The following is a 22,092-nucleotide window of genomic DNA, read 5'->3' as shown; positions in this document are numbered from 1 at the left end:
ACACAGCCATTAATAGTTAAAACCGCTGGCAACAAAAGTGAGTACACCCCTAAGTGAAAATCTCCAAATTGGGCCCAAATTGTCAATATTTTGTGTGGCCACCATTATTTTCCAGCACTGCCTTAACCCTCTTGGGCATGGAGTTCACCAGAGCTTCCCAGGTTGCCACTGGAGTCCTCTTCCACTCCTACATGGTGACATCACAGAGCTGATGGATGTTAGAGACCTTGCGCTCCTCCACCTTCCGTTTGAGGATGCCCCACAGAAGCTCAATAGGGTTTAGGTCTGGAGACATGCTTGGCCAGTCCATCACCTTTACCCTCAGCTTCTTTAGCAAGGCAGTGGTTGTCTTGGAGTTGTGTTTGGGGTCGTTATTGTGTTGAAATACTGCCCTGCGGCCCCAGTCTCCAAATGGAGGGGATCATGCTCTGCTTCAGTAAATCACAGTACATGTTGGCTTTCATGGTTCCCTCAATGAACTGTAGCTCCCCAGTGCCAGCAGTACTCATGCAGCCCCAGACCATGATACTCCCACCACCATGCTTGACTGTAGGCAAGACACACTTGTCTTTGTACTCCTCACCTGGTTGCCGCCACACATGCTTGACACCATCTGAACCAAATAACTTTATCTTGATCTCATCAGACCATGGGACATGGTTCCACTAATCCAAATCCTTAGTCTGCCTGTCTTCAGCAAACTGTATGTGGGCTTTCTTGTGCATCATTTTTAGAAGAGGCTTCTTTCTGGGACGACAGCCATGCAGACCAATTTGATGCAGTGTGCGGCGTATGGTCTGAGCACTGACAGGCTGACCCCCCACTCCTTCAACCTCTGTAGCAATGCTGGCAGCACTCATACGTCTATTTCCCAAAGACAACCTATGGATATGATGCTGAGCAAGTGCACTCAATTTCTATGCGAGGCCTGTTCTGAGTGGAACCTGTCCTGTTAAACCGCTGTTTGGTCTTGGCCACCGTGCTGCAGCTCAGATTCAGGGTCTTGGCAATCTTCTTATAGCCTAGGCCATATTTATGTAGAGCAACAATTCTTTTTTTCAGATCCTCAGAGAGTTCATTGCCATGAGGTGCCATGTTGAAATTCCAGTGACCAGTATGAGAGAGTGAGAGCGATAACACCAAATTTTACACACCTGCTCCCCATTCACACCTGAGACCTTGTAACACTAACGAGTCACATGACACCAGGGAGGGAAAATGACTAATTGGGCCCAATTTGGACATTGTCACTTAGGGATGTACTCACATTTGTTGCCAGTGGTTTAGACATTAATGGCTGTGTGTTGAGTTATTTGCAGGGGACATCAAATTTACAATGTTATACAATCTGTACACTCACTACTTTACATTGTAGCAAAGTGTCATTTCTTCACTGTTGTCACATGAAAAGATATAATAAAATATTTAAAAAAATGTGAGGGGGTGTACTCACTTTTGTGAGATACTGTATAAGCAAAAACATACCGAAATTGTTTTTTTAAAAACACACAATATTTTTTCTTTTCTGTTATAAAAGATATCCAATAAAATCAAATGTCTTCATATATTTAGGCCAAAAATGATTCTGCTACATGTCGCAAGTGCTGGCAGTGATCGGAGGCTTATCCTGTTAACACTGCGTGTTTGGAGCACTTTACTTTTGGGGACACTAGTATAGTTCTGAACATGATCAAGATACTGTACAGATATAGTATTAATGGCGGTGATCAGCGACCTTAAATGTGACTGTGATAGTGTGGCGGACAATCTGACACTAGTAGTTGGCTGACCTCATTCTTTGGGATATGCAGTAACTATCTGTGACGGTATGCACTGTCACTGAGCCTGAAAACACTATGTGACAGATAAATTGATGGTTTGGACTGCTTCAGTTGGTCAGACCTGTAACAGATGCATGTCATCAGCTCAAACACCTGTCTTCCATGCATTGTAAATTATGCTGATTTTCTCACCTATTGTTTACGGTGGATTCTCAGTATTTACACTGATATGTGTATTCTATCTTGTTTTAGCTTTGGTGCCGGCAGTCTGGTCTTCCAGGCTGGCTTAAGTGTACTGAGTTAATTAGCATGTTAATTTGAATTAGCCATGAGTCAGCTGTAGATCGTTATCTAACCATTGTGTGATGTTTTGGGTAAATAATCATGTAGTGACTGACCTACTTCTCAAGTGTATACAAGTCTGTTTCTTGTTCACTAAAGGAGTTAGTTGTTTCCAGAATACAAACTAAGTGTCAGGCTAGCTTTGTATGAAGGCGGCTGGGATTTGATATCTATGTTAATGACTGGGAGGAAGCCGTATACTGACGGAAGACTACAAGTGCAGTGTGGGTCATCGGATTCCGTTACATTGGTGGCAAGCGGTGGGATGCTTTCTGCAGTCTGGAACATCCAAACCTCCACCGGGATACAAGGTCCAGGGAGCAGAAGAGGAGAGGTACAGATATCAGCCTCCATGGAAGAGGAATTCGGAAAGAGGTTGCGAGAGATGCGGATACAGCACAGGGGACCAGTGTCAGAGAAGGTCCTGCTGGGATGGCATGATTCAATCCGCTTGGAACTCTGGGAGGAAGCGCTAGCCGGTGAGCAGCGACACCAGGAAAAAATACTTCTCTTTTTCCAGGAAAGGTACTGGTCGCAGTACGAAGTGCGAATGGTGTTTTTGGGGAGACAACCGCATAAGGAATGGAAAGCGGAGTTAAGCAGGCTGGTCCAGGCAGAGATACGGTTGGATGAGAGCTATAGAGCCCTCCGCTGGTATATAACCCAAGCGTGCCCATGGACAGCAGATGACAGCCCAACAGAAGGCTTTTGCTATGGCGGCCTGGGGCTGTTATTAGAGAGGCTGTCTGAGGACCCCGACTTTGGGAGCGATTTGGAATGGCGTTTGGAGGAAATCTTGGAATACAGAGAACAGATGCTGAATGTCTTGGAAGTGCACTGGGCACTGGAACACTTGGAATTTCTAGCCAATCAGGAATGGGAGCTGGAGATTGCCTACAGACGGCTGCTAGACTCTGCTTAGCGCTGGGCTTGGCCTCCCCTTGCCTGGGAATATCCAGAATACAAACTAAGTGTCAGGTTAGCTTTGTATGACGGCGACTGGGATTTGATATCTATGTTCATGACTAGGAGGAAGCCGTATACTGACGGAAGACCACAAGTACAGTGGAGGTCATCGGATTCCGTTACACTATCCAATAGGATAGTTACTGCATACTTAGTTTAGTTGCTTCGTTAATTCCAGGTGGTGACTTTTTATTTGGCCAGGCAGTGTATATAGGGATCTAGCCACAAGTCCTTACACAGATTATGCTTACTCCAGGCATGTACACTCACCACCCACTTTATTAGGTACACCTGAAAGGGGATTTAAGTGACTTTGAACGTGGCATGGTTGTTGGTGCCAGACTGGCCGGTCTGAGTATTTAGAAAACTGCTGATCTACTGGGATTTTCACGCACAACCACCTCTAGGGTTTAGAAAGAATGGTCCAAAAAATCGAAAATATCCAGTGAGTGGCAGTTGTGTTGAAGAAAATGCCTTGTTGATGTCAGAGAACAGAGGAGAATGGGCAGACTGGTTTGAGATGATAGAAAGGCAACAGTAACTCTCAACAAATAACCACTAATTACAACCAAGGTATGCAGAATACCATCTCTGAAAGCACAACACATCGAACCTTTAAGCAGATGGGCTACAGCAGCAGAAGACCACACCAGGTGTCAATCCTGACAGCTAAGAACAGGAAACTGTCTGATGAGTCTCAATTTCAGCTGCGACATTCAGATGGTAGGGTAAAAATTTGGTATTGATCAAAGTATTGATCCATCCTGCTTTGCATCAATGATTCAGGCTGATGGCGGTGGTGCAATGTTGTGGGGGATATTTTATTGGCACACTTTGGGCCCCTTAGTACCAATTGAGCATAATTTAAACACCATGGCCTACCTGAGTATTGTTGCTGACCTTGTCTAAATCTTTATGACTACAGTGTACTAATCTTTTGATGGCTACTTTCAGCAGGATAATGCACCATGTCACAAAGCTCAAATCTGGTTTTTGAACATGACAATGAGTTCACTGTACTCCAATGGCCTCCACAGTCACCAGATCTCAATCCAATAGAGCACCTTTGGGATGTGGATTTCCCCTTTGGACCCATCTCCGGGACTACTGGCAGCTCCCCATCTGAGAGAAGTCCTTCCTGATGGATGGACTTTCAAAGATGGGGAGCATGGGTAACATGGAGTGCAGTCAGTCTCTCATTGAGATCATTGCAGTTATTGATTGTTTATTATTTTTTTTCTCCATAAATTCAGTATATACTATATATTATAAGTGTTTTTCTGTTTTTTAATACCTCTATAAGCAACTATATCTATGCAGAAAATGTTTGTTCTAATATTGTTGTTGTTTGTATTTCTATAGTTATGACTACATACTGTACATGCTTTACAGCTCCTAAAGAAGCAGAAAAGTGAAACAAGCATTGTGAATGGCATAAATATCTGTATATGTTTGTGTTATATTTGTAAAAGTTCTTTTATAAACAAAATAATTGGGAGCAATTGTATGCCCCAATTTTTAACAGTTTTGAGCTGCCTTTGAGCTTCCGGTAGTTGGCATATTCAAAGTCCCAGGCAATCCATGGTGACAGCCTGCTCCCCCTGCCTGTAGCACACAGATGGTGATTGGAAGCCTCAGATGTGCTAAAAGACTGTGTAGAGGAGGGCGTGTCTATTCCCTCCACCCAGGTGTCAGATTACACTCAGCTCTCTGCCATGTGCTGTGGAGTGTGTGACATCAGATCCCCGCCCTTGCCTCCTGGAAGCTAAGAAATAACATCTGATCTGTGTACTTTAGAAGGTTCTGGACTAGGAATGACTGTGAATGATTAGGTACAGCTTGTGTGGGAGGATTTGCTTCATCATTGTGAGTCTAGTCACTTCAGTGGGCTTATGTAAAGGTTTATTACAACTGTAAGTGCTTCTGAAAGACTTCTTTCTGACATTTGTGACAGCTATAATGTTCCAGAAATTATTCTTAAGTGCTGTTTAGACAGATTATTTCCAAAAATAGATGTTGGAAGCCACAGTCTGCGCTCTGATTTCTTAAGGTTTAGCTAAAAGCAACATTTTTTTATTTATTATTAGTTTTTTTTTTTACCTTTTGGATATAGTTTAGATAAGCAATGTCTTTTTTTATAGTTTGTTGAAAAGGTATCTGAATAAATTAGATACATAATATTAGAATTAATTATTTGATTTAATTAGAAGGTTTGCAATGAACATTTTTTTAAAAAATTATAATAAAATTGTTATTTTTCTCCCAATTTCTAGAGTTGGAAGACGACCAATAATGTGGATTACAAGTTCATGCCAATTTTTATTTGGTGTTGCTGTGGCATTTACTTTCGACTATTACAGCTTTATCATTGTTCGTTTTTTCCTGGCTACGGTGTGTTCATGTTTTATTATATGTTACAGTATAACAAGCTCTACAAGTAAAAAACTAGGTAATTGAAGCATCCAGATTTCAGATGATATAAGATGTTTACATTTTTATCAGAAATAGACGCACCCTGTATGCAGTGAATAAGTGCACACTTCCACAGAAAGTCCACAGAAATTGTACACTTCTGGTTGCCAATAATTTGATGATTCATTTTGCAATGATACTGATCTTCATAATAAACTACATACACATTTTTAAAATTTATTATTTTACAGCTCTTAAATATAAGACAAAACTAAATGTAAAATATAAAGTGCACAATGTTAAATCTACATATACATATATGACCTCAAAGTGCCAGGTCCCATAAATAAGCAAAGTGCCTTGTGTCAACGCTCAGTCTGTGTTCAGTGTTACATTGCACAAAGTGCCATATAAATTGTGCTCCACACCCTTATCCTTTTCATCCAGTCATCACTTTGTGAATTCACCTCCACTCTCATGAAACCATCACTAGATAGAATGACCCTATATGCATTAAAACTACACTTTGTTTCCACTCAGGGTTTCTACCTCTCCTTCCACTAGCATTTTTCCACCAGGGGATTCCACCACTCCTTCACTGTTCGTATGCACCAGATTTTATGCACCATAAATAAAATTGCACCCAGAGGGAATCACTTTGTCTCCATGCATATCTCATAACGATGTACAGCCCAAAAGGAAAAACAATAAAAAGGCGCCAAAGCATAAAACTGTCTTTTATTTAAAATATATAAAAAAGTAAACACACTCACATCAAAAGTGCTGTCCCCCGGCTCCCAAGTGTTGCGCCTAATCCTTTGCAGTTACCGGCTCCACCATCTAGTCCAGTGCGAGCGCAGTCTATGTGTCAGTTGATGTCACTGGCAGTAGCTCTGCCCCAATGCATTTCGTCACTTGGAACTCTCCCTCCCTGAAGAAAGAGCCAAAGCATGTTTGCCCATACTTCTTTACTGGATCACAGAAGTGCACTTATTTCTGCTCTCTTGTGACCCTGATTCAGCCTGGACATCAAAGAGCCAGTCGAAGCTCTGCAGGGTTCCTGACAACAATGTCAGGATCTGGCCAGATGCCTGACTCACAGATGGCTCAGCCTCTCAGCACACCCCTGAGATCCTTAGCCAGTTGTTCCCACCCCACCATAACATGGTGCTCCAGTGAGCACTGAAGGGGCAGAGCAGAAAGCCACTCTCTGCTCAGTGAAGACCAAGAACTGACCGATCACCAGTCATGTGATTGCTCAGTTCTTAATCCTAGAGCTGGCGGGGCACAGCTGCAGCATCAGATTTTTGCTGCAGCTATCTAGGTGAGTATATGTTCATTTTCTTTTCCCAATGCCACACTTCTTTAAGGCAAAACATTTCTAGCCTTTAGAACCACTTTAAAATACTTGATATTTCTGTGTTTTCCCCTGCAATTTTTAAGGTCAATCCAATATAAAAAAGGGATATTTATTGCTCTACACACGGGCTGAATGCTGACCGGTTTCTGTTAAACAGGCCAGTGCTAGCCCATGTGTACCAGCCTTAAAGGGTAACTCCACTTTAGTGGGGGAAAAAAATAGCAAATAAAGCAAAGTCAATATAGCATATACAATTGCGACGCAAGTCATATTGTAATTCAATGTTATTAAAAATTACCTTTCCTTTTCAATCTGCAGCCGCTGCAATTTTCTAAAAATTCAATGCAATATGGCTACTTGGAGTTGTTCTGTACACAGAATGTGTACTGACCACACCCCAGAAACATCATTTTCTGCTTATGTGATTGGCTCACCAATTTTCCCAGCAGTCTGCCTAAGATACAAGTCAGATTTCAGGCATTCCCTGCAAAAAAAATTCATTTTTGGTGAGATACTCCCAATAGGAACACATCTTAAGGGATGCAGGCCCAGCAGCTTTCCTCATTAGAGCCCTACAGTTGCACAGCTGGTTGATAAATATGAAACCACTCCCATTAGACCCACTCAGCACAGAGGAACAACCAAGGATTTCTTCAGAATAACAAAAGGTTGGAATCTGCAACAAACATTGTTATAACCCTTGTAATCTACAGAGATCACCCAGAGGTTCTCAACAAAAGTGAAGTTATGCTTTAAGGATTTTCCTGATTCTGATTCATTCACTGTGGACCTGGGCTTCCACTATCTCTGGTTCTTGACTTTGTTAGTCGTCAAATCACTGGACATCAGGTGTAGCACTGATATGAGGAAGCAAAGCCCTGCCTCTACCATAAAGGCCATATTCACATAGAGACTCAATGCAGAAAATGCAAGACAAATTAACAAAAGGGACAGGACTTATGCAACATCTCACTATATTTCCTAATTGTTGATACCACAGTGCCTTTTTCATGTTTGTTCAATATATTCTGTTATGCTGAACCTGGACTTTCGGTAATATATCAATAAATATTCTTACTGGCAAAAAAAAAATAGTAAAGGGAAAGGATAAAATGTAGTTAGCCTAAAGTCAATACTGGTAACTGATCTTTAACCCTCTGTTTGCTTTTGTTTAGGCACAGCTTTGACAGTTCAGGTCCCATTTAACCACTCTTGCCGAACGCCCCACGCAGATTTACTGCGGCAGGGTGGCTTGGCTGTGCATAATCACGTAGATCTATGTGATCATGTGCATGTGGTCTTGGCGGCACACGCTCGCCGCCGGAGCCGCGCTACCGCTGTGATTAGACACAGTGGAAGCCAGTACGCGGGAGGAGCGGGCTCGATCGCTACCGGCCTCCTGCAATCTTCGGGTAACTGACAGGAGAGCCGTCTAAATAAAGCAGGCGGCTCTACTATTGTCAGACAAGCACAGTGAGATTGTGTGTCTCAGCTAAGCTGAAACACCGATCTATGTGTGCGCCTGTCACAGAGCCCCCTACACACACACACAGTTAGCAAGCACATTTAGGCTTACATTTTACCCCTTGATCACCCCCAGTATTAACCCCTTTCCTGCCAGTGTAATTTATACAGTAACAGTGCATATTATTTAGCACTGATTACTGTATTAATGTCACTGGTCCCCAAAAAGTGTCATTTAGTGTCAGATTTGTCCGCCCCAATGTCGCAGGCCCACTAAAAATCACTGATCGCCGCCATTGCTAATAAAAACAAAAAAATAAATAAAATAGTCCAAACATTTATCCTGTAGATTGTAAACGTTAAAACTTTTACGCAAACCAATTAAAATACGCTTTTTGGGATTTTTTTTTTTACCAAAAATATGAAGCAGAATACAAATTGGCCTAAACTAATAAAAAAAATTAGATTTTTTTACATTTTTTTATTGGGAATGTTTTTTTTTCAAAATTATCACTTTTTGTTTATAGCGCAAAATCTAAAAACCGCAGAGGTGATCAAATACCACCAAAAAAAGCTCTATTTGTGGGAAAAAATGACATGAATTTTATTTGGGTACAGCGCCACACGACCGCGCAATTGTTAGTTAAAGTAACGCAGTGCCGAATCACAAAATATTGTGATATTTACAGCGGTGGGGGATGAGGATTTTGAGGAACCAGGCTGCAAACAGCACTGTTGGTTTTGCTGAAAGAATGACAGCTTTTAATTCTTTACACTAAAAGCTAATCAGTTCGTTGAGAATATTGCTATTACCGGTGTGCACTTCTTATATATCTATTTCTAAATCCTGTCAGATGCTTCTAATATTAACTGTGACACTAAGGGGTTGTTTTACTTAAACTGGAGAGTGCAAAATCTGGTGCAGCTCTGCATAGAAACCAATCAGCTTCCAATTTCTTTTTTTTTTTTGTCAAAGCTTAATTAAACAAGCTGAAGTTAGAAGGCTTCCATGATTGGCTATCATGCACAGCTGCACTAGAGCTTGCACTCAATAGTTTTAGTAAATCAACCCCTAAATGTTGTGTTTTATAAGACCTTATATGATGGTGTGTTGCATATTTCTAGTGAACGTCTCATACATCACTATGTAGAATCTACTAAGGGGTACTAAAAAAATGGAACCCTCTATCGGATTCTCCATATGTTCTTACATGGTGAAGGTGGAGGTAGTTCTACTGCTAATGTCCTGAAGATCTGTAAAGAACTGATATGGAAAAAAATGCTGCCTGACCATTCCAAAAAAGATAAATCAAATATAAAATCAATTTTGGTATAAATTCTTTAGGTATTATTATTTTAACAATGCCAATAGTACATTAAAATGAAAATCGTGAATTCTTTCTCTTTCTTTTCAGGTATCCAGTGGCTATCTCGTAGTAGTATTTGTATATGTGACAGAATATATAGGGATCAAAGCTCGCACTTGGGCCTCTATGCACATTCATGCCTTTTTTGCCATAGGAGTTATGATTGTTGCTTTGGTTGGTTACCTAGTGCGCACTTGGTGGATATACCAAATCATTCTTTCTGTCATCACCCTACCCTTTCTCCTATGCTGCTGGATGCTTCCCGAGACTCCTTTCTGGCTGCATTCCCAGGGAAAATACAAAGAGGTCGAAAAAGTAATCGCTACAATGGAAAAGTGGAACAGAGTGAAAAGTCCCTGCAAACTCTCTGAGATCTGTACTGTAGAGGAAACAAAAAGTGCTAATTCTGAAGATGTCCAGTTGTCCAAAAATCATAACGTGTTTGACCTGTTTCACAACTGTAGTTTTGCAAGAAGGACCATTTCTGTTTGGCTCATCTGGTTTACCGGTAGTTTGGGATACTACGTATTTGCTCTAAACTCCGTAAATCTGGGAGGAAATGAATACTTGAATCTTTTTCTTACAGGTACGACAATTTCCCTTTAATTATACTAAGAATATTTAGCACTCTACATCTACATCATCACAGTTTTTATATATATATATATATATATATACACACACACAGTATATATATATATATATATATATACAGTATATCTCAAAAAAATTAAAGTGACACTTTTTAATCAGAGTATAGCATCAAGTCAATGAAACCCCTGGGGTATTTATCTGGTTAGTTAAGTAGCAGAGGGGATTTCAGCCGCTTTGGTGTTAATGAAATTAACAACAGGTACACTAGCTAGGCAAAAACGGGATGACCTCCAAAACAGGAATGGTTTTAGAGGCCACTGGCATTTTTTCCCTACTCCCTTGCTCTACCTGGACTCTATAGAGGTTGCATAGGCAGTCCAACTCCTCCAGGATGGCACGTCAATACGTGCCATTACCAGAAGGTTTGTTGTGTCTCCCAGCACAGTCTCAAGAGCAAGGAGGAGAATCCAGGAGAAACTCTAGGAGAGCTGGACAGGGCCGTAGAAGGTCCTTAACCCATCTGCTTCTTTGTACAAGAAGGAACAGGATGAGCACTGCCAGAGCCCTACAAAATTACCTCCAGTAGGTCATTGGTGTGAATGTCTCTGACCAAACAATCAGAAACAGACTTCATGAGGGTGGCCTGGTGACCCCTGTGCTCACCTGGCACCATGGAGCTCCATTGGCATTTGCCATTAAACACCAGAATTGCCAGGTCCATGACTGGGGTCCTGTGCTTTTCACAGATAACAGCAGGTTAACCCTGAGCATATATGACAGATGTAAAAGGGTCTGGAGAGGCTGTGGAGAATGTTATGCTTTTTGTAACATCATTCAGCATGACCGGTTTGGTGGTGGGTCAGTGATGGTCTGGGAAGGCATATCCATGGAGGGACGCGCAGACCTCAACAGGCTAGACAATGGCACCCTGACTGCCATTAGGTTTTGGGATAGAATCCTTGGACCCATTGTCAGACCCTACGCTGGTGCAATGGGTCCTGAGTTCCTCCTGGTGCACGGCAATGCCTGGTCACATGTGGCAAGAGTATGTAGCCAGTTCCTGGAGGATCTAGGAATTGATACCACTGAATGGCCCTCACACTCATCTGACCCAAATCCAAAAGAACACCTCTAGGACATTATATTTCGGTCCATTCGACGCCACCAGGTTGCGGCTCAGTCTGTTCAGGAGCTCAGTTTTGCCCTTCTCCAGATCCGGGAAGAAATACTCCAGGACACAATCCGTCGTTTCATTAGGAGCATGCCTCAATGTTATCAGGCATACATACAAGCAAGTGGGGGCCATACTGAGTACCATTTTGAGCTGCTGCAATGAAATTTCAGCAAAATGGACTAGTCTGCTACATCATTCTTTCACAATTTTTGGGGTCTCTTTGAATTCAGCCCTCTGTCGGTTGATAATTTAAATTTCTATAAAACAATACGGCATCCTTTCCTTCTTAACACAATACCCAGTCCATATCATTATAGATATTCAGCATGATATTTTTTCCCCATTGAGATCTGATGTGTTTTCATAGTGTTCCTTTAATGTTTTTGAGAAGTACTGCCAGCTTGATAATACCAAAGCTTTAAATTTAAATTGTATTCAAACCTTAACAATGCACTTTCCCAATTTGCTCCCATTGTGTTTTGTTATAGTGGTTCTATAAGTGCAAAAAAGGAACATGCTGGTATTGAGGAGGTTAAAAAAGGATTTTGAGAATAGTGTACTAGCTACAATAAATGCACGGGTCATACCCAGAGAAAGGATTTTGTGAAGGGTTAATGTCCTGGTTACATACAAAAGTATTATGGAGATGAAGGGGTAAGGCTGGGTTCAAACTTATGCAAATTGGATGCTGGTTTCTCTGCATCCAATTCGCATTACAGGAGAGTGTGACTGGCTCTTAATGGAGCCGGTTCACACACCTTGGGGGCGGCCACAGTTCGAACTTGAAAAGGGACCTGTGCGTCCTCTGGTCCGTTTCAGGTGAGATGTTAGCCAAAAATTTGGACCTGATTCGCATCTGAAACAGAGAACAGGGACCCACAGACCCCTTGCTGTGAGCCTCAGCTAGTGTGAACCCAACCTTAATATTCAGATAGACAGGATTAGGGAGGTGAAAAGGGTTAATATGTGGGTCACATGAGACAGCATAGAGATGGCATGTGTAGAGAGGGGGGGGAAGGTTTTAAAGAAAAAAAACGATCCTCCTGTCAGTGAAACAGAATGCATGGATCTGAAGCATGATCCATTCATTATGTCCCTTGTAAGGGGAGGGAAGGGCTTAATCACAGCGATCACATGGTACCCAGCCCCTCGGACCAGCAGTACAGTGTAGTGTCTCTGTGTACCCAGCTCTGTAATGATATTGATCACTGTGTGGATCAGCCACCCAATTGCTATTTATCCAGTGGCATTCATAAACCGCACTGGGTAAATAAAGAGCCACCAATCCGCAATTAAAAAACATACGATGGTACAAAGTATTTAAGAAATACAGTTTTTTAAAAACTTTTTTATACTAAAGAAAAAAAGACCAAAAACGGTTTATCCAAACTTCTGTTACAAAACATATGAAATAAAAAGGCCAGAACAGTATGAAAACCCTCAAAATAATAATTTTGGAATGTAGACATTCAAAAGTGATCTCAGTTTTTGCCACGACTTGCACAATAAAGGGATTAAACATGGAGAAATGTGCAGTTATGTACTTCAAATGTCTTTTTTTTTGTTTATTCTGCCCTGACAACCACTTTAAAATACAAAAAATAACAGGCCTAAGTATGCAGTGATTTGAAGGCTGCACATATTTATGAGGCTAGAAATATTTAAAATCTTAGTGGGTGTAACAATAAATGTGTACTGGAGATGCCTAAGATTAACATCCACTTACTTGTTTTAGCTTGCATTACCTATGCCTTGTTGCTTTAAAATAAATAAAAATGTGATTGAAAAAAAAAAATACAGTTATATGTATAAACCAGTCTTTCCATACATGAAAATAAAATAAATAAGATAAATGTAAATGTATAACTAATGTATTTCTGATTTTACAAATGGTCTTTATCTAACTTTTATTATTTAGCTTTAAGTGCCGGTTCACACTACCGAGGCACGACTTCGGGGGCGACCTGTGAAGTCGCCTGCACCGCGACTTCGGCGTGACTTGCACGGACTTCATATATTGAATGTCAATGCAAGTCGCTCCAGGTCGCCCCGAAGTAGTACAGGAACTATTTTCTAAGTCGGAGCGACTTGAGTCGCTCCTATTAGAATGGTTCCCGTAGCACTGCATGGACCGCGACTTGTCAGGCTGACCAGTCGCCTGACAAGTCGCGGTAGTGTGAATGGGCACTTAAGAACAATCCTTTTTTGTACCCTTTCACCTGCTACTCTGTTTCCTCTCAGTTTTTATACATACACACAGCTGCTATTTAGCGATTGCTAAACCTTATCAAACACACTGTCCAAGGAACACAGAGTTGAAGAGAACAATATATTTCATTTTCTTGACTTAAAGAAGTTTTCCATTATCAACTTGAATGCAGTCTTTTTTGCAGTTTGTAGGGTGGAAAAGCTGCTTCAAGGCTGAGGGCATATTTGGCAACTCAGAGGTTAGGTAACCCTCAGCTATTTATGACTTTTAGTAATTATTATTTATTTATTTATTTATTTTTTTGTATTTTACAGGTGCTGTGGAAATTCCCTCTTATATAGTTTGTTGCCTGGGCATGGACAATCTTGGAAGGAGAAATACGTTGGCTCCATTTCTTTTACTCAGCACTGTCATTTGTGGTGTACTTATGCTCATACCTGAGGTATATCTACAATCATATCCACTTATACAGTACATATGGTAATGAAATTATAAAAGGCTGGCAAGCAAATAAGCATAGCATTTGGGGATTGCTGGACTTACTTCAAACATCATATTAAAATTGGTGTTCAAAATGAAGGTCTACCTACAAAGAAGACATTTAATACACACCTCACCCACTATCCACTTCAGTGATCACTGCTGTAATGAAAAGAAAAGGCCAGCTACAGAATCCCCAGAAATCAACATCTGAAGGAGTCCCTACATTCTTACTGTGTCCTGTGGGGGACATACTAAAACATTTAATGTGAAAATGGCTTAATGTAGCTTAATGTGTAATAAAGTGCCTAAACCATAACCAATTGCCCTGAAACTTTGCACAGACTAAGTTTTTAACTGTTCTAATATATCCTAGAAGTTTCATGTAGTTTGGTCTTCCACGAGGCAAACTGGGGACATTAAGCTTGTTTTTTGGGGAGCTTAATGTGGCTTAACGTACAAAAAAGAGCTTAGATGTGAACCAATTTCCCCCAAACTTGGCACAATAGAAGAGTCTATCAATTCAAACATATTCTGAAAATTTCAGATCATTTGGTAAATCACACCAAAAGTTATTCACATTAAGCTCTTTTTGTACAATACTAAAACGTTTAATGTCCTTAGCTTAATGTGAAAAGAGCTTAATGTACCAAAATGTGCCTAAACCTCAACCAATTGTCTTGAAACTTTGCACAGCCCAAGATCTGCACTTCTCAAAGCTATCCTGGATGTTTCATCGATTTTGGTCTCCCACACGGAAAACTGGGGACATTAAGCTCTTTTTTTGGGGCGCTTAATGTGGCTTAACGTACAAAAAAGAGCTTAGATGTGAACCAATTTCCCCCAAACTTGGCACAATAGAAGAGCCTATCTATTCCAACATATTCTGAAAATTTCAGATCATTTGGTAAATCACACCAAAAGTTATTCACATTAAGCTCTTTTTAGCAAACATAAAAACGCATAGCTTAATGTGAAAAGAGCTTAACGTACTAAAATGTGCCTAAACCTCAACCAATTGTCTTGAAACTTTGCACAGCCCAAGTTCTGCACTTCTCAAAGCTATCCTGGAGGTTTCATCGATTTTGGTCTCCCACACGGAAAACTGGGGACATTAAGCTCTTTTTTTGGGGCGCTTAATGTGGCTTAACGTACAAAAAAGAGCCTAGATGTGAACCAATTTCCCCCAAACTTGGCACAATAGAAGAGCCTATCCATTCCAACATATTCTGAAAATTTCAGATCATTTGGTAAATCACACCAAAAGTTATTCACATTAAGCTCTTTTTAGCAATCATAAAAACGCATAGCTTAATGTGAAAAGAGCTTAACGTACCAAAATGTGCCTAAACCTCAACCAATTGTCTTGAAACTTTGCACAGCCCAAGTTCTGCACTTCCCTCAGCTATCCTGGAGGTTTCATCGATTTTGGTCTCCCACACGGAAAACTGGGGACATTAAGCTCTTTTTTTGGGGCGCTTAATGTGGCTTAACGTACAAAAAAGAGCTTAGATGTGAACCAATTTCCCCCAAACTTGGCACAATAGAAGAGTCTATCAATTCCAACATATTCTGAAAATTTCAGATCATTTGGTAAATCACACCAAAAGTTATTCACATTAAGCTCTTTTTGTACAATACTAAAACGTTTAATGTCCTTAGCTTAATGTGAAAAGAGCTTAATGTACCAAAATGTGCCTAAACCTCAACCAATTGTCTTGAAACTTTGCACAGCCCCAGTTCTGCACTTCCCTCAGCTATCCTGGAGGTTTCATCGATTTTTGTCTCCCACACGGAAAACTGGGGACATTAAGCTCTTTTTTTGGGGCGCTTAATGTGGCTTAACGTACAAAAAAGAGCCTAGATGTGAACCAATTTCCCCCAAACTTGGCACAATAGAAGAGCCTATCCATTCCAACATATTCTGAAAATTTCAGATCATTTGGTAAATCACACCAAAAGTTATTCACATTAAGCTCTTTTTAGCAATCATAAAAACGCATAGCTTAATGTGAAAAGAGCTTAACGTACCAAAATGTGCCTAAACCTCAACCAATTGTCTTGAAACTTTGCACAGCCCAAGTTCTGCACTTCTCAAAGCTATCCTGGAGGTTTCATCGATTTTGGTCTCCCACACGGAAAACTGGGGACATTAAGCTCTTTTTTTGGGGCGCTTAATGTGGCTTAACGTACAAAAAAGAGCTTAGATGTGAACCAATTTCCCCCAAACTTCACACAATAGAAGAATCTATCAATTCCAACGTATTCTGAAAATTTCAGAACATTTGGTAAATCACACCAAAAGTTATTCACATTAAGCTCTTTTTGTACAATACTAAAACGTTTAATGTCCTTAGCTTAATGTGAAAAGAGCTTAATGTACCAAAATGTGCCTAAACCTCAACCAATTGTCTTGAAGTGCAGAACTTGGGCTGTGCAAAGTTTCAAGACAATTGGTTGAGGTTTAGGCACATTTTGGTACGTTAAGCTCTTTTCACATTAAGCCATGCGTTTTTATGATTGCTAAAAAGAGCTTAATGTGAATAACTTTTGGTGTGATTTACCAAATGATCTGAAATTTTCAGAATATGTTGGAATTGATAGGCTCTTCTATTGTGCCAAGTTTGGGGGAAATTGGTTCACATCTAAGCTCTTTTTTGTACGTTAAGCCACATTAAGCTCCCCAAAAAAAGAGCTTAATGTCCCCAGTTTTCCGTGTGGGAGACCAAAATCGATGAAACCTCCAGGATAGCTTTGGGAAGTGCAGAACTTGGGCTGTGCAAAGTTTCAAGACAATTGGTTGAGGTTTAGGCACATTTTAGTAAGTTAAGCTCTTTTCACATTAAGCTATGCGTTTTTATGATTGCTAAAAAGAGCTTAATGTGAATAACTTTTGGTGTGATTTACCAAATGATCTGAAATTTTCAGAATATGTTGGAATTGATAGGCTCTTCTATTGTGCCAAGTTTGGGGGAAATTGGTTCACATCTAAGCTCTTTTTTGTACGTTAAGCCACATTAAGCTCCCCAAAAAAAGAGCTTAATGTCCCCAGTTTTCCGTGTGGGAGACCAAAATCGATGAAACCTCCAGGATAGCTTTGGGAAGTGCAGAACTTGGGCTGTGCAAAGTTTCAAGACAATTGGTTGAGGTTTAGGCACATTTTAGTAAGTTAAGCTCTTTTCACATTAAGCTATGCGTTTTTATGATTGCTAAAAAGAGCTTAATGTGAATAACTTTTGGTGTGATTTACCAAATGATCTGAAATTTTCAGAATATGTTGGAATGGATAGGCTCTTCTATTGTGCCAAGTTTGGGGGAAATTGGTTCACATCTAGGCTCTTTTTTGTACGTTAAGCCACATTAAGCGCCCCAAAAAAAGAGCTTAATGTCCCCAGTTTTCCGTGTGGGAGACCAAAATCGATGAAACCTCCGGGATAGCTTTGAGAAGTGCAGAACTTGGGCTGTGCAAAGTTTCAAGACAATTGGTTGAGGTTTAGGCACATTTTGGTACGTTAAGCTCTTTTCACATTAAGCTATGCGTTTTTATGATTGCTAAAAAGAGCTTAATGTGAATAACTTTAGGTGTGATTTACCAAATGATCTGAAATTTTCAGAATATGTTAGAATTGATAGACTCTTCTATTGTGCCAAGTTTGGGGGAAATTGGTTCACATCTAAGCTCTTTTTTGTACGTTAAGCCACATTAAGCTCCCCAAAAAAAGAGCTTAATGTCCCCAGTTTTCCGTGTGGGAGACCAAAATCGATGAAACCTCCAGGATAGCTTTGAGAAGTGCAGAACTTGGACTGTGCAAAGTTTCAAGACAATTGGTTGAGGTTTAGGCACATTTTGGTACGTTAAGCTCTTTTCACATTAAGCTATGCGTTTTTATGATTGCTAAAAAGAGCTTAATGTGAATAACTTTTGGTGTGATTTACCAAATGATCTGAAATTTTCAGAATATGTTGGAATGGATAGGCTCTTCTATTGTGCCAAGTTTGGGGGAAATTGGTTCACATCTAGGCTCTTTTTTGTACGTTAAGCCACATTAAGCGCCCCAAAAAAAGAGCTTAATGTCCCCAGTTTTCCGTGTGGGAGACCAAAATCGATGAAACCTCCAGGATAGCTTTGAGAAGTGCAGAACTTGGGCTGCGCAAAGTTTCAAGACAATTGGTTGAGGTTTAGGCACATTTTAGTACGTTAAGCTCTTTTCACATTAAGCTATGCGTTTTTATGTTTGCTAAAAAGAGCTTAATGTGAATAACTTTCGGTGTGATTTACCAAATGAGCTAAAATTTTCAGAATATGTTGGAATTGATAGACTCTTCTATTGTGCCAAGTTTGGGGGAAATTGGTTCACATCTAAGCTCTTTTTTGTACGTTAAGCCACATTAAGCGCCCCAAAAAAAGAGCTTAATGTCCCCAGTTTTCCGTGTGGGAGACCAAAATCGATGAAACCTCCAGGATAGCTTTGAGAAGTGCAGAACTTGGGCTGTGCAAAGTTTCAAGACAATTGGTTGAGGTTTAGGCACATTTTGGTACGTTAAGCTCTTTTCACATTAAGCTATGCGTTTTTATGATTGCTAAAAAGAGCTTAATGTGAATAACTTTTGGTGTGATTTACCAAATGATCTGAAATTTTCAGAATATGTTGGAATGGATAGGCTCTTCTATTGTGCCAAGTTTGGGGGAAATTGGTTCACATCTAGGCTCTTTTTTGTACGTTAAGCCACATTAAGCGCCCCAAAAAAAGAGCTTAATGTCCCCAGTTTTCCGTGTGGGAGACCAAAATCGATGAAACCTCCAGGATAGCTTTGGGAAGTGCAGAACTTGGGCTGTGCAAAGTTTCAAGACAATTGGTTGAGGTTTAGGCACATTTTAGTACGTTAAGCTCTTTTCACATTAAGCTATGCGTTTTTATGTTTGCTAAAAAGAGCTTAATGTGAATAACTTTCGGTGTGATTTACCAAATGAGCTAAAATTTTCAGAATATGTTGGAATGGATAGACTCTTCTATTGTGCCAAGTTTGAGGGAAATTGGTTCACATCTAGGCTCTTTTTTGTACGTTAAGCCACATTAAGCGCCCCAAAAAAAGAGCTTAATGTCCCCAGTTTTCCGTGTGGGAGACCAAAATCGATGAAACCGCCAGGATAGCTTAGAGAAGTGCAGAACTTGGGCTGTGCAAAGTTTCAAGACAATTGGTTGAGGTTTAGGCACATTTTGGTACGTTAAGCTCTTTTCACATTAAGCTATGCGTTTTTATGATTGCTAAAAAGAGCTTAATGTGAATAACTTTTGGTGTGATTTACCAAATGATCTGAAATTTTCAGAATATGTTGGAATTGATAGACTCTTCTATTGTGCCAAGTTTGGGGGAAATTGGTTCACATCTAGGCTCTTTTTTGTACGTTAAGCCACATTAAGCGCCCCAAAAAAAGAGCTTAATGTCCCCAGTTTTCCGTGTGGGAGACCAAAATCGATGAAACCTCCAGGATAGCTGAGGGAAGTGCAGAACTTGGGCTGTGCAAAGTTTCAAGACAATTGGTTGAGGTTTAGGCACATTTTGGTACGTTAAGCTCTTTTCACATTAAGCTATGCGTTTTTATGATTGCTAAAAAGAGCTTAATGTGAATAACTTTCGGTGTGATTTACCAAATGAGCTAAAATTTTCAGAATATGTTGGAATTGATAGACTCTTCTATTGTGCCAAGTTTGGGGGAAATTGGTTCACATCTAAGCTCTTTTTTGTACGTTAAGCCACATTAAGCGCCCCAAAAAAAGAGCTTAATGTCCCCAGTTTTCCGTGTGGGAGACCAAAATCGATGAAACCTCCAGGATAGCTTTGAGAAGTGCAGAACTTGGGCTGTGCAAAGTTTCAAGACAATTGGTTGAGGTTTAGGCACATTTTGGTACGTTAAGCTCTTTTCACATTAAGCTATGCGTTTTTATGATTGCTAAAAAGAGCTTAATGTGAATAACTTTTGGTGTGATTTACCAAATGATCTGAAATTTTCAGAATATGTTGGAATGGATAGGCTCTTCTATTGTGCCAAGTTTGGGGGAAATTGGTTCACATCTAGGCTCTTTTTTGTACGTTAAGCCACATTAAGCGCCCCAAAAAAAGAGCTTAATGTCCCCAGTTTTCCGTGTGGGAGACCAAAATCGATGAAACCTCCAGGATAGCTTTGGGAAGTGCAGAACTTGGGCTGTGCAAAGTTTCAAGACAATTGGTTGAGGTTTAGGCACATTTTAGTACGTTAAGCTCTTTTCACATTAAGCTATGCGTTTTTATGTTTGCTAAAAAGAGCTTAATGTGAATAACTTTCGGTGTGATTTACCAAATGAGCTAAAATTTTCAGAATATGTTGGAATGGATAGACTCTTCTATTGTGCCAAGTTTGAGGGAAATTGGTTCACATCTAGGCTCTTTTTTGTACGTTAAGCCACATTAAGCGCCCCAAAAAAAGAGCTTAATGTCCCCAGTTTTCCGTGTGGGAGACCAAAATCGATGAAACCGCCAGGATAGCTTAGAGAAGTGCAGAACTTGGGCTGTGCAAAGTTTCAAGACAATTGGTTGAGGTTTAGGCACATTTTGGTACGTTAAGCTCTTTTCACATTAAGCTATGCGTTTTTATGATTGCTAAAAAGAGCTTAATGTGAATAACTTTTGGTGTGATTTACCAAATGATCTGAAATTTTCAGAATATGTTGGAATTGATAGACTCTTCTATTGTGCCAAGTTTGGGGGAAATTGGTTCACATCTAGGCTCTTTTTTGTACGTTAAGCCACATTAAGCGCCCCAAAAAAAGAGCTTAATGTCCCCAGTTTTCCGTGTGGGAGACCAAAATCGATGAAACCTCCAGGATATCTTTGGGAAGTGCAGAACTTGGGCTGTGCAAAGTTTCAAGACAATTGGTTGAGGTTTAGGCACATTTTGGTACATTAAGCTCTTTTCACATTAAGCTAAGGACATTAAACGTTTTAGTATTGTACAAAAAGAGCTTAATGTGAATAACTTTTGGTGTGATTTACCAAATGATCTGAAATTTTCAGAATATGTTGGAATTGATAGACTCTTCTATTGTGCCAAGTTTGGGGGAAATTGGTTCACATCTAGGCTCTTTTTTGTACGTTAAGCCACATTAAGCGCCCCAAAAAAAGAGCTTAATGTCCCCAGTTTTCCGTGTGGGAGACCAAAATCGATGAAACCTCCAGGATAGCTGAGGGAAGTGCAGAACTTGGGCTGTGCAAAGTTTCAAGACAATTGGTTGAGGTTTAGGCACATTTTGGTACGTTAAGCTCTTTTCACATTAAGCTATGCGTTTTTATGATTGCTAAAAAGAGCTTAATGTGAATAACTTTTGGTGTGATTTACCAAATGATCTGAAATTTTCAGAATATGTTGGAATAGATAGACTCTTCTATTGTGCCAAGTTTGGGGGAAATTGGTTCACATCTAAGCTCTTTTTTGTACGTTAAGCCACATTAAGCGCCCCAAAAAAAGAGCTTAATGTCCCCAGTTTTCCGTGTGGGAGACCAAAATCGATGAAACCTCCAGGATAGCTGAGGGAAGTGCAGAACTTGGGCTGTGCAAAGTTTCAAGACAATTGGTTGAGGTTTAGGCACATTTTGGTACGTTAAGCTCTTTTCACATTAAGCTATGCGTTTTTATGATTGCTAAAAAGAGCTTAATGTGAATAACTTTTGGTGTGATTTACCAAATGATCTGAAATTTTCAGAATATGTTGGAATGGATAGGCTCTTCTATTGTGCCAAGTTTGGGGGAAATTGGTTCACATCTAAGCTCTTTTTTGTAAGTTAAGCCACATTAAGCTCCCCAAAAAAAGAGCTTAATGTCCCCAGTTTTCCACGTGGGAGACCAAAATCGATGAAACATCCAGGATAGCTTTGAGAAGTGCAGAACTTGGGCTGTGCAAAGTTTC

General features: G+C 40.2%; 1 protein-coding gene across 1 annotated transcript in view; it reads left to right on the top strand.

The window, feature by feature from the left end:
* SLC22A16 (solute carrier family 22 member 16) overlaps positions 1-22,092 on the top strand; it is a 91,787-nt gene that overhangs the window by 58,422 nt on the left and 11,273 nt on the right. Inside the window, exons 3-5 of the mRNA XM_082250002.1 lie at positions 5,363-5,480; positions 9,741-10,278; positions 13,984-14,111. Of these exons, the coding sequence (XP_082106128.1) occupies positions 5,363-5,480; positions 9,741-10,278; positions 13,984-14,111 (784 nt within the window). The remainder of the gene's footprint in view (positions 1-5,362; positions 5,481-9,740; positions 10,279-13,983; positions 14,112-22,092) is intronic.

This window comes from Pelophylax lessonae (genome assembly GCF_965119305.1).
Source record: "Pelophylax lessonae genome assembly, chromosome: 3".
Lineage (NCBI taxonomy): Eukaryota > Metazoa > Chordata > Amphibia > Anura > Ranidae > Pelophylax > Pelophylax lessonae.
This window is presented reverse-complemented; position numbering and strand designations above follow the sequence as displayed.